This window comes from Schistocerca nitens, chromosome 3 (assembly GCF_023898315.1).
Source record: "Schistocerca nitens isolate TAMUIC-IGC-003100 chromosome 3, iqSchNite1.1, whole genome shotgun sequence".
Classification (NCBI taxonomy): Eukaryota; Metazoa; Arthropoda; class Insecta; order Orthoptera; family Acrididae; genus Schistocerca; species Schistocerca nitens.
The window spans coordinates 720,139,348-720,153,153 of record NC_064616.1 but is presented as its reverse complement, the minus strand read 5'-3'; the positions used below and the strand labels follow the sequence as shown (position 1 = coordinate 720,153,153).

General features: G+C 44.7%; 1 protein-coding gene across 1 annotated transcript in view; it reads right to left on the bottom strand.

The window, feature by feature from the left end:
* LOC126249405 (palmitoleoyl-protein carboxylesterase NOTUM) overlaps positions 1-1,211 on the bottom strand; it is a 240,559-nt gene extending 239,348 nt beyond the window's left edge. The window contains exon 1 of the mRNA XM_049951059.1: positions 1,173-1,211. Within this exon, the coding sequence (XP_049807016.1) occupies positions 1,173-1,211 (39 nt within the window). The remainder of the gene's footprint in view (positions 1-1,172) is intronic.
* Positions 1,212-13,806: the final 12,595 nt, after the last annotated feature.

Below are 13,806 nucleotides of genomic sequence, written 5' to 3'. Positions count from 1 at the left end.
ATCACTGTCCTTCTTTTGGTTTAATGTTAGCTTCAGGTCTTTCATGACTTTCCCAAGACCGTAAACTGGTTACTGACTCTAGCAATACGTTCATAACGTGTTGGGAAACGGCAGTTCATTTACGTGTGAAGATACTAGTACAGCGTATACTATAACTTTGATGATACTCGCCCTGAAGTTTGTTAAAAGATAATGGCCAGCTACATAAAAGGACGCTGAAAATTTGTTGGATTTCTGAAACAATATCAGAGGAATGCTGAGGTTCATGAACTGACAGGGAACAGCAGAAAGATGCGTAGAACATTTCTCGAAAATCTACTTGCAGTCTATCAAAAAGCAAGTTCCAGTGCGTGATCTACTAATATCCTGCAGTCTCTCATACATTGCTAGCGTATGGATTGTGCAAATAAGAGTTTGCTACAGACACAGGGCCGCAACAGTCATTTTACCTGTCATTCATCTGTGGAAACAATGGGAAGGAAATATGATGTAGGGTAAAATGGGAAGTACCTTCTGCGATATACTTCACAATAGCTGCAAATGAAGAATCTATGCTATCACCAGATGTAGCAAGTTTATGCAAGGTTACTCATATTACAACACACACCTGTGTAGATACGAAACACTGTAGTGATAAAAGTGTGATGTACCATTAAAATGAGACTTCGTTAATGTCGACGTCATTACAGTGGATGGCAACCAACAAGACGCCCCCTATCGGTGATATCGATCGTGGAGGTGGTGTGGCCAATAGCGTGAAGTCAGCTCCCTTTCTAATATCCCCTTGATACCAAATTTTAAAGAACTTACGCGACTCTACTATTTTTGAGTAGCAAATCAAGTTAAATTTCGTAGCATTAAAAGTAGATGTCTTATAATTTTAATTACTTTCATTTCAGTATAGCGAAAATTTTTTCACTACTGTTACTCTGTTCTAGGATAAATAAATATATGTAAAAATAACAGGGACTTGACGATAACAGTTTTCATCTTACGTCAGTGAATTGTTTTTGACGTAACAAATTTAGTTTGTTACCAGATAATTCCACTCTACTGATTAATCTACGTAATCCACAGGATCATGAATCATGATTCTCACACAGTCAGGAAAACCTTGTGAATTTTTAACTGCTGAATTATTTATTAAACAAAACTTTTACAGATTGGCTTACCACATTTGTCCAGAAGCAGGCTCTCTTCTCACAAGCCATGTGTAACCCGTCTCGTCCAGGCTTACTGTTTTTGCTATATTGATGGCTCTGGAACAAAAAAATGCGATATGGTAGTAGAATCTTAAACGAAAGAAAGAGCTGATCTTGAAAACACCCCAAAAACCCCAATAAAACGTGAAAATTATAACAAAAACGTATTCTAATTTATCAACTATAAGTGGATATATATACTTGTATTTCCCAAAGATCGTATAAAGAATTTCAAAACTGTACAGCGTGCATTTCATTGTTGACAGCCGTCTCAATTGGTCAGTGTGTCGGCTGTGATTAAAAATGGAGAAAACCGAGTTTCATGCTGTTATTGAACACATTCATTTGAACGATTGGACTGCCGCACAAATTAAAACATAACTGGATCAAGTTCAAGCAGACTCTGAAACATCTTTCAAGACAATTTACTTTTGGATTCATGAATTTAAACGTGGTGGGACAAGCATCGAAGACGAAGCACACTGCGGCCGTCCAACTGAGGTCCCCATAAAGGAAACCATTGACAAAATCTGTGATATGGTAATGCAAGACCGTCGAATGAAAATTCGTGAAATTGCTACGACTGTAGGCATCTCAACTCAGCGAGTGCATAATAATCTTAATGGAGAACTGTTTATGAAGAAGTTTTGTGCGAGGTGGGTGCCACGATTGCTTACAGTCGACCAAAAGCGTATCCGGCACAACGTTTCAACACAATGTCTCGCGATGTTTGATCGCAACCCGCAAGACGTTTTGCGCCCATTTGTGGCTGTTGATGAAACCTAGACCAATCATTTTACATTATGGTCACAACGGCAATCAAAACAATGGACACAGGGTGGTGAAAATGCACCGAAGAAAGAAAAGACCATTTCGTCAACTGGTAAGGTGATGGACACGGTTTTTTGGGATTCCTAAACTTCATACATTACTCCGAAGAAGACGGAACCACAACTGGGCTCTGTTATGTTTCATTACTGGATCGTTTGAAAGTTGCGTTGGCTGAAAAATGACCAAGGTTCACTATGATAATGCGCCATCTCACACATCAGCGATAACAATAGCGAAAGAGTATAAATTGGTCTCGGGATTTGTTCTGTTCAGAGGACTTAGCCTCAACTGATTTCTTTCTGTTCCCTACCTTTAAACTTTGGCTTACTCGGAAGAAATTTTCAACAAACGAGGAAGTGATAGTTGCAGTTAGCGAGTATTTTGCAGATTTTGACAGAATCTGTTTTTCTGATGAGACGAAAAAGCTAGAGAATCGCTGCACCAAATGTATGTCCCTCAAAGGAGACTATGCCGAAAAGTAAGGTGAGCTGTTAACGAAACAAATATTTTTTCTTGCTTTTTTTACCAGGCTTATCAAACCATCTTCGTACAAGTCAATCGTCTAATTAATTAGTTCAGTACACATTTTCACGTAATAGTTTTTGCACAACGCTATCTTGCAAGCAGTACTCCACATTACTAGATACTGACAGAAATGGTACATAAGTAAGATCGTTGAATTATAAAGGTGAGGATAGTCTAGAAAACCACTCGATTGCATAAATTGATCGAAATCATTCAATGAGAAAGATTTTTTTTGTGAGACTGGCTTCATGTTCAGACGGAGCAGGTCCATATAATCTCTTAAATCTTTTTAGGCGACCTTGGAGCAACTTACCCATTCCATCCACATCCAACTGAGTTATTGTTTCGTCTCTAACGACCCCGATATCAGTGATATGATAGATCTAACTTCCCAGTTTTCAATAACTGAATCAACTGTACTCAACTGTTAACGTAAATGGTAAAGGTGAAAGCGGTTGGCAGACATTTATAACGTGACAACTGAGTGAATTGATATTAAATTTTCTTAGCCACTACTGTAGGACGACTATGAAAACAAATGATGTTAAATTATGGAAGGTTTAAGTTAACTTGAATAAGTCTGAAACACAATAGCTACGCTACTGGCCATTAAAATTTCTACACCAAGAAGGAATGCAAATGATAAACGGGTATTCATTGGACAAATATATTATATTAGAACTGACATGTGATTACATTTCCACACAGTTTGGGTGCATAGATCCTGAGAAATCAGTACACAGAACAACCACCTCTGGCCGTAATAACAGTCTTGATACACCTGGACATTGAGTCAAACAGAGCTTGGATGGCGTGTACAGGTACAGCTGCCCATGCAGCTTCAACACGATACCACAGAGTGGTGACTGGCGTATTGTGACGAGCCAGTTGCTCGGCCACCATTGACCAGACGTTTTCAGTTGGTGAGAGATCTGGAGAATGTGCTGGCCAGGGCAGCAGTCGAACATTTCCTGTATTCAGCAAGGCCCGTACAGGACCTGCAACATGCGGTCGTGCATTATCCTGCTGAAACGTAGGATTTCGCTGGGATCGAATGAAGAGTAGAACCACGGGTCGTAACACCTCTGAAATGTAACGTCCACTGTTCAAAGTGCCGTCAATGCGAACAGTAGGTGACTGAGACGTGTAACCAATGGCACCCCATACCATCACGCCGGGTAATACGCCAGTATGGCGATGACGAATACACGCTTCCAATGTGCGTTCACCGCGATGTCGCCGAACACGGATGCGACCATCATGATGCTGTAAGCAGAACCTGGATTCATCCGAAAAAATGACGTTTTGCCATTCGTGCACTCAGGTTCGTCGTTGAGTACACCATCGCAGGCGCTCCTGTCTGTGATGCAGCGTCAAGGGTAACCGCAGCCATGGTCTCCGAGCTGATAGTCCATGCTGCTGCAAACGTCGTTGAACTGTTCGTGCAGATGGTTGTTGTCTTGCAAACGTCCCCATCTGTTGACTCAGGGATCGAGACGTGGCTGCACGATCCGTTACAGCCATGCGGATAAGATGCCTGTCATCTCGACTGCTAGTGATACGAGGCCGTTGGGATCCAGCACGGCGTACCGTATTACCCTCCTGAACCCACCGATTCAATATTCTACTAACAGTCATTGGATCTCGGCTATCGCGAGCAGCAATGTCGCGATACAATAAACCGCAATCGCGATAGGCTACAATCCGACCTTTATCAAAGTCGGAAACGTGATGGTAAGCATTTCTCCTCCTTACACGAGGCATCACAACAACGTTTCACCAGGCAACGCCGGCCAACTGGAACCGAGCGACCGCTACGGTCGCAGGTTCGAATCCTGCCTCGGGAATGGATGTGTGTGATGTCCTTAGGTTAGTTAGGTTTAATTAGTTCTAAGTTCTAGGCGACTGATGACCTCAGAAGTTAAGTCGCATAGTGCTCAGAGCCATTTGAACTAACCGGCCAACTACTGTTTGTGTATGAGAATTCGGTTGGAATTCCTCATGTCAGCTCACTGTAGGTGTCGCCACCGGCGCCAACCTTGTGTGAATCCTCTGAAAAGCTAATCATTTGCATATCACAGCATCTTCTTCGTGTCGGTTATATTTCGCGTCTGTAGCACGTCATCTTCGTGGTGTAGCAATTTTAATGACCAGTAGTGTATGTCTTGTGGAAAAGCTTCTGCAGAGAGGGAATTGTCACAATAGTAAAATGTCATCCAGGCTGAAGGCAGCTTAGTAATTTCGTCTGTCGCTCAAGAGGAATATCGAGATGTTACCTTCATCTGCAAATACAGTCATATACCGTTGGATTAGTATATTAAGTTGATTAATAATACGAATGACACAAACTGACACAAAACATCTTTTCCAGAAACAAGGTGTACCACGTATACATACACTTTTTTGTGGTTTATCTGAATATTCTAAATCGTTTCTTGTCAGCAGATGACCTTATCACTAGTATCTGTTACTGTTCACTTCCTTATCAACAGGTTATTTTTGTATACTGATTTAACGATTGATTCCTATTTTGACCTCGCACCTGCAGTAGTCTACCATTCCCGCCCTTGACGAGACATTGTAATATCTTACCCGTAGTATGCGCGAATTGGTTAGCACGCGCTCTTTTGGCATCTCTGTCAAATTATGTACATGAAGCCGAATTTCGCCTCATTTTGCCGTGCCTCGTAGACAGAACTTGTCTGTAACGTCTGTCTCCTTCGTCTGCGAGGGTCTTAAACACTGACACGTCAAGTGGTGTGAGACATAGTGTTGCTGTTTTTTTTCAGAGAAAGGGAAAGAAGAAAGGTGGAAGGGTCTATACAAGGGTGACGTACTTGAGGGCAATATTATGGAAATGGAAGAGGATGTAGGTGAAGATGAAATGGGAGATATACTGCGTGAAGAATTTGACAGAGCAGTGACAGATCTAAGTCGAAACAGGGCCCCAGGAGTAGACAACATTCCATTAGAACTACTGACAGCCTTGGGAGAGCCAGCCTTGACAAAACTCTACCGTCTGGTGAGCAAGATGTATGAGACAGGCGAAATACCCTCAGACTTCAAGAAGAATATAATTCCAATCCCAAAGAAAGCAGGTGTTGACAGGTGTGAAAATTACCGAGCTATCAGTTTAATAAATCACGGCTGCAAAATACTAATACGAATTCTTTACAGACGAATGCAAAAACTGGTAGTACGCCGACGTCGGGGAAGATCAGTTTGGTTTCCGTCGGAACACAGGAGGCAATACTGACCCTACGACTTATCTTTGAAGATAGATTAAGGAAAGGCAAACCTACATTTCTAGCATTTGTAGACTTAGAGAAAGCTTTTGACAATGTTGACTGGAATACTCTCTTTCAAATTCTGAAGGTGGCAGGGGTAAAATACAGGGAGCGAAAGGCTATTTACAATTTGTACACGAACCAGATAGCTGTTATAAGAGTCGAGGGGCACGAAAGGGAAGCAGCGGTTGAGAAGGGAGTTAGACAGGCTTGTAGCCTCTCTCCGATATTATTCAATCTGTATATTGAGCAAGCAGTAAAGGAAACAAAAGGAAAAATTTGCAGCAGGAATTAAAATCCACGGAGAAGAAATAAAAACTTTGAGGGTTGCCGATGACATTGTAATTCTGTCAGAGACAGAAAAGGACCTGAAAGAGCAGTTGAGCGGAATAGACAGTGTCTTGAAAGGAGGCTATATGATGAACACCATCAAAGCAAAACGAGCGTAGTGGAATGTAGTCTAACTAAATCATGTGATGCTAAGGGTATTAGATTAGGAAATAAGACACTTAAAGTAGTAGATGAGTTTTGCGATTTGGGGAGCAAAATAACTGATAATGTTCAAAGTAGGGAGGATATAAAATGTAGACTGGCAATGGAAAGAAAAGCGTTTTGAAGAAGAGAAATTTGTTAACATCGTGTACAGATTTAAGTGGCAGGCAGTCTTTTCTCAAAGTATTTGTATGGAGTGTAGCCATGTAAGAATCTGAAACGTAGACGATAAATAGTTTAGACAAGAAGAGAATAGAAGCTTTCGAAATGTGGTGCTACAGAAGAATGTTGAAAATTAGATGGGTAGATCATGGAACTAATGAGGAGGTACTGAATAGAATTGGGGAGAAGAGGAATTTGTGGCAGAACTTGACGAGAAGAAGGGATCGGTTGGTAGGACATGTTCTGAGGCATCAAGGGATCACCAATTTAGTATTGGTGGGCAGTGTAGACTTTAAAAATCGTAGAGGGACACCAAGAGATCAATACACTAAGCTGATTCAGAAGGATGTATGGTGCAGTAGCTGCTTGGAAATGAAGAAGCTTACACAGGATAGAGAAGCATGGAGAGCTGCATCAAATCAGTCCCTGGACTGAAGACCACAACAATAACAGCAGCTGAATCTCTCCCTTCTTTAGATTCCACACAGATATTCTGAGTGTAGTCTCCTCTACATCTAGAAATGATACGCCGGCCAGCGTAACTATCACTCACTTGACAGGGAAGATCTGTCCACGGTGTCTCTACAAGCGGCCAACTACAAGAAGTCACATGAGTATGCCACTTTACTGCCAAGGCTCCTTTCAACGCTGCAAATAAAGGTCGAGGGCCATAGTATTCATCCACGTCGACCAACTTAAGAATACAGATTTAGCTGTCAGCTCCTCAAAAACTGTGCCCAGTGATACGGTAGCCTGGTTGTGCTACGGCTGTCAGTGTGACTACGAATTCGTCCGTCTTCTTACCGGATGCGTTGCGCTATGATACGACAGCCCAGCTACACTACGAAGTGTCAGTCAGCATTACAGACTAGACTGGGCCTGTATCCACAACTGTCATTTGTGTTACGACTGTCCTGTTACATTCTTGAAAAGTTTTTGTGAGTATTTCAATTCAGCAAATAAATAACGTGTTGCACACTAACGGAAACAGTGAGAAGGCTTACAAATCGACGCACTGCTTTACTGATCCGAACATTCTGAAGTTTATTCATAAAGAAAGAGAAGCTAAAGGGTAACGTCACCAGGGCAACTGACACTGTTTCGATGAGAGCCGCAAGAACAGTAGCTAAAACATCAAAAACACCATCACCCCTCAGCGCCATCGCATTTTCCTCCACCAACAGTCTTAGTGAAATTTCAAAGAAATGGAAAGTCCACCAGCAATAATTGAAGAGTCATTTTCGGGACCTTCGGAAACCCTCACTAGGTCAACAACGTTTTTGTCAATTTTTATTTTTTTTACCCTAATCGTCTCCTGACAAGTTACACTTATTCCGGAAGCTGGATGCACAAGACGACTCCAGTGCTTTGCCTTTGTCAGAAATTTGTGACTTGTTGACAACGTATGTTGCGCGGAAAGTCAATGTCATCATTGCTGTGTTAAAAATCGCACAGCGGAAGAAGTTACCGACGCGGAAGTGAAAAGCCTTGGTAGCTGATTTGAGAGGGCTTAGCTGTCAATTCAATTTCTGTTTGTACTAACCGCCAATGTTGGAAATCCTAAGCATGTACAACGATACGTCCCGGATAGTAGCAGGTCAGCAACTGGAAGCAGTTAATTCCATAAATTATCTGGGAATAGGCATTAGGAGTGATTTAAAATGAAATTACCATATAAAATTAATCCGGGTTCGATTCCCGGCGGGGTCAGGGATTTTCTCTGCCTCGTGATGGCTGGGTGTTGTGTGCTGTCCTTAGGTTAGTTAGGTTTAAGTAGTTCTAAGTTCTAGGGGACTGATGACCATAGATGTTAAGTCCCATAGTGCTCAGAGCCATTTTGAATATAAAATTAATCGTCGGTAAAGCAGATGCCAGACTGAGATTCATTGGAAGAATCCTAAGGAAATGCAATCCGAAAACAAGGGAAGTAGGTTACAGTACACTTATTCGCCCACTGCTTGAATACTGCTCACCGGTGTGGGATCCGTACCAGATGGGCTGATAGAAGAGATAGAGAAGATCCAACGGAGAGCAGCGCGATTCGTTACAGGATCATTAGTAATCGCGAAAGCGTTACTGAGATGAGAGATAAACTTCAGTGGAAGACTCTGCACGAGAGACGCTCAGTAGCTCGGTACGGGCTTTTGTTGAAGTTTCGAGAACATACCTTCACCGAGGAGTCAAGCAGTATATTGCTCCCTCCTACGTATATCTCGCGAAGAGACCATGAGGATAAAATCAGAGAGATTAGAGCCCACACAGAGGCATAACGACAATCTTTCTTTCCTCGAACAATACGAGACTGGAATAGAAGGGAGAACCGATAGAGGTACTCAAGGTACCCTCCACCACACACCGTCAGGTGGCTTGCGGAGTATGGATGTAGATGTAGATCGAGAGGTAAGGGCAACAGCTTTAAAAATTCTCTATCAACCGATCGCCTCTTTTAGAAAAGTTGTCCCACAACTTTTCCCCCCAATTTGATGCAGCACCTCATCATTAATTATCCAGTCTACCCGTTTACTTTTCAGCATTCTTCTGCAGCCCCACATCTCAAAAACGTCTATACTCACCTTGTCTGTTCTATTTGCTTCCACGTTTCAGTTCCATGAGAGGCACTACAGATAAATACTTTCAGAAAAGACTCCTTAACCTCTTAAACTTATATCTGATGTTAACAAATTTATCTTTTTAGTAACACTTTCCTTGCCATTGGCGGTCTGCATTTTGCATCCTTCCCACTTCGGATTTTTTTGAGTCATCAGTCTTCTGACTAGTTTGATGCGGCCCGCCACGAATTCCTCTCCTGTGCCAAACTTTTCGTCTCAGAACGGCACCTGCAACCTACATCCTCGATTATTTGCTGGACGTATTTCAGTCTCGGTCTTCGTCTTCAGTTTTTACCCTCTAGAGCTCCCTCTGGTACCACGGAAGTTATTCCCTGATGTCTTAACAAATGTACTATAACATGGCCCTTTTTATTGTCAGTGTTTTCCATATATTCCTTTCCTCGTCGCTTCTGCGGAGAATCTCCCAAATTCCTTACATTATCAGTCCACCTAATTTTCAACATTCTTCTGCAGCACCACATTTCAAATGCTTCGATTCTCTTCTGTTCCGGTTTTCCCACCGTCCATGTTTCACTACCATACAATACTGTGCTCCGAACGTACATTCTCAGAAATTTCTTCCTCAAATTGAGTCCTATGTTTGATACTAGTAGACTTCTTTTTGCCTGGATGCCCTTTTTGCCAGTGCTAGTCTGCTTTTTATGTCCTTTTTGCTTCGTCCATCAGGGGTTATTTTGCTGTCTAGGGAGCGGAATTCATTAACTTCATCTAAATCGTGCTCCCCAATTCTGATCCTGAGCTTCTTGCTTTCCCATTTCTGTTGCATCTCATTACTTTCGCCTTTCACAGAATTTGTCTGAAAGCATATTCTGCACCCATCAGACTGTTCATTCCTTTCAACCGATCCTGTGTCCGCCCCCGGTGGCTGAGTGGACAGTTCGACGCTAGCGGCCGTGCGAAGCTGAGGTCCGATACTTCCGCCTGTGTGGCGTGTGCGAGTGTTTGTTTACTTGTGGACTTTGTCTGCGCGCGAGCTAGTAACAACGATCATCGCGAACAAGTACAGGAAAACTACATTACGATTTAATTTCTGCAAAGACTACGAACGACCAAAGGCTTTAGCAGTGGAACGATTCATTCGAGAGGAAGTTAAGATACCGCCAAACGATATTGTCGGAATTCACCTGTCCATCATTAGTCCAACGGTGTATGTTAAGATGGTAAATGACGCGGTGTGTGAGAGAATTCTACAGGCGACAAAAGCAGGTCTCCGATTTTGCCATAGTAACGGGAATGTCGGCACGGTAACTGTAGAACATGCTGGTCTGGGTGTACGGACAATACGTGTTTTTGAGCTGCCATTTGAGCTCCCGGCTGATGAAGTTGTCGAGGCTTTTAAGCCATACGGCACGGTACATCGTCACACGGCAGAACGCTGGACACAATTCGCCACGTACCACGTTCTTAACAGAGAGCGACAGATCACTATTGATCTTCAGGAACATGTACCGTCCTATCTGACAATTGGTGGTTGTCGGGCGGTGGTGATTTGCGATGGTCAACCACGTACATGTTGTGGCTGTGGCCAGGAGGGACACCTCAGGTCGAACTGTATGCAACGGCGGAATACGCAACTGCCTTCAGATGTGCGGGAGCCGTCGCCGGCGATGACAGTACTACCGATCACCTATGCCAAAGCCCTCAACTGCGTCCGCTGATGACCGAATGGACACAGCCCCGGTGGAAGATCAAGATGGCACTCTCCGAAACCTTGTAGCAGACGTCGGGATGACAGAGGATGCTGCTCCATCGAGCATACAATCTACGGCGACAACATCTGATGAGACCGAACTCCCGCCAAGTACAACGATGGGACTCGAAACACTTCCAGTTCCTACGGATGCTTTTCTGTCGGGCAGCCGTGATTCCCTACAATCTGAGGACACGGAAGGAAGATCATGCAAACAACGTTCCCCGAAAAGGAGGAAACGGCGGCGTCGCACGACATCTCCTCGGGATGACTCCCCTTGCCCCAACGACGATGTGCCTGTGGACCAAGACGACACAGCAGCCTCTACGAAACAGGATGAGGCAATGGAAACTGTTCGATCAGACCCGCAGCGGTCTGTCACATTGACGGTACCGGAACGTGGTGATGCTGAAGAGGAATCACAGCCAGTTGGCTCTCCAGACGCAGATGCTGTGGCTATGGACACGAATATATCACTGCATGAAAAGATGTGGTATGAGGATATTGAGGAGGCGCCGGACGTCATACAGAGGCAGCCGGCACTCACGAAGACGGCCTAATAATTGCTGAAGGTGAAGGGAAAGGGGCGTGAGAACGTCTTCTCAGCCCCCAGCGCCGATGCAGGGAGATGTTGTTGCGCCTCTACAGAGTGGGATTCAACGCCATGCGAACCGTATTGCGACATTAAATGTAAATGATGTGCGTTCACCGGCCAAAATACACCTACTGAAGGAAACGATTTGGGCATCTGATGTGGATATTGCTTTGCTGCAGGAAGTCCACATAGCTGCACACCCATACATCGCAGGCTACCAATCCTATTCGTCACATGGAGATTACAATAGGAGTGGGGTGGAAGTTTACGTGCGAGATGGCTTCCCAAAGGAAAACGTGTGTTATCTTCCGTCGGCCAGGGGAATGGCTTTCACGACGTTTGGGACACGCATCATCAGTCTTTATGCACCGTCGGGAAATAATCGGCGGCGGGAAAGGGCGCGATTTTATGCAGAAGGCATTGCCCCACTATTCCATGGACGTTATGAATGTGTAATAATTGGTGGAGATTCCAACTGTGTTCTCTGCCAGAAAGACCAATGGCCGCAAGCAAAGATCAGCCAGGAGTTTCGAATCGTTGTCAACGACTTTGTACTTAGTGACACGTAGGTATTACGACATGGAGATGCACCGGGATACACCTATGTGACAAGTCGTTCGGCGAGCAGATTAGATCGCATTTATATCTCACGGGCTCATGCAAATGATGTCCAGGACGCGGAACGCTGGCCATTGGCATTTTCCGATCACAGCGCTTACATCTGTACGGTGCTTCTTCCCCGAAGAGAGGTGTGGAACAGTAAGGCCCCGTGGAAACTAAACATTCAACATCTACATGATCCCGAATGCCGTCAACGGATCCTTGAGACATGGACGATGTGCGAGCGAAGGGTTGGAAGGTATGCGACGATGCTTGATTGGTGGCTGACTTGTGCTAAACCGGCGCTTCGCGGTACGTTCATCTCACATAGCAAGGAGATGACAGAATGGCGCCGCCGTACGACCGACTTTTATTTTGCAGCAGTGCGCGACCTGGATGATGGTCCGCCGGGACAGGACATCTGGATCGAACGCAAAAGGATAAAAGCTAAACTAGTGGCTTTAGCTCGGAAACATCTTCAGGGAACCATGGTACGCGCCAGATGTCACGATACAAGGCACGAGATTCCTTCCATGCACCACGTCGTGAATTAACGAAAGCACCGACGACGCGTTTTGGTACGGGAATTAATTACCCGCGAAGACCGAAGAGTGACGCGTCAAGCGGACATTGTCTCTGCATTCGTCGCCCATTACCAACACATCTATCGGGAAGAAGCAGCCCCTGTTGATGACCTCGACCGTATAACCACGTACGTCTCCCGTACACTGACGGTGGAAGCCGCGGGAACCTTACTGGAAGCCATTAGCTGTGAGGAAGTACATGATGCGATCGCACAATGTGCGTTGAATCGGTCCTCAGGCGTTGATGGGCTTCCTGCTGAATTTTATCGAGAATTTCGCAACGAAATGGCACCGCGATGGACGGAAATGTACAACGAGATGTTAAATTCCGATGCGCCTATTCCACCGGCTTTTATGGAAGGCCTCTTGGTGCTACATAAACCGAAGCCAGGAATTACGGTCACACATTATCGCCCCATCACCCTGCCTAATGTCGACTATAAGATCTTTGCACGGTTCCTAGCGTCCCGATGTCGTATGTTAATTCGTAGCGTTCTCTCTCCAGAACAGACGACACCGGGTGGATCGGTGAATGTGCAAACAGCTACTGGCGAATGCCGTGATGTGATAGCGCTGGCGGAGGAGTGCCGGCTTAAACCGGCGATGGTGGCGGTTGATTTTGACAGTGCTTTTGATAAGGTGCGCCCAACTATCTGTATGCTGTACTGGAACAAATGGGAGTTCCAGACCGTTTTACTGGTCTTATTAGATGGATTTATGGGGGCGCACAATCCTTGGTACAGGTTAATGGGCGTATAGCAGGGCCCATTCAAATTCGACGATCCATTCGCCAGGGCTGCCCTCTTTCGATGCTGCTGTTCGCGACAGCGTTGGAACCATTAATTGGGAGGCTAACAAATTCTCTTTCTGGGAGGGAACTACGGGGCTACACCTTCAAATATCGTGCCTATGCGGGCGACCTCCTGCTGCTCGTTCGGTCTGAGGAAGATGTGAAGACGGTCCTTGAACTGTTGTTGGATCACAGTGTGACGATGGGTAGTGCAGTGAACATGAACAAATCGGCGGCAATGCATGTTGGAAGGGGCCTTACGCCGGAAGAAATCAGTCAGTTTCCTTATGTGCAACGATTCCGCTATCTCAGCATAGACTTTACCTCATCTGTAAAACATACTGCGGCAGTTAACTACCGACGTATTTTACAGACAACACGTACCATGGTCCGACAACATCTCCTACGGCGCCTTGAT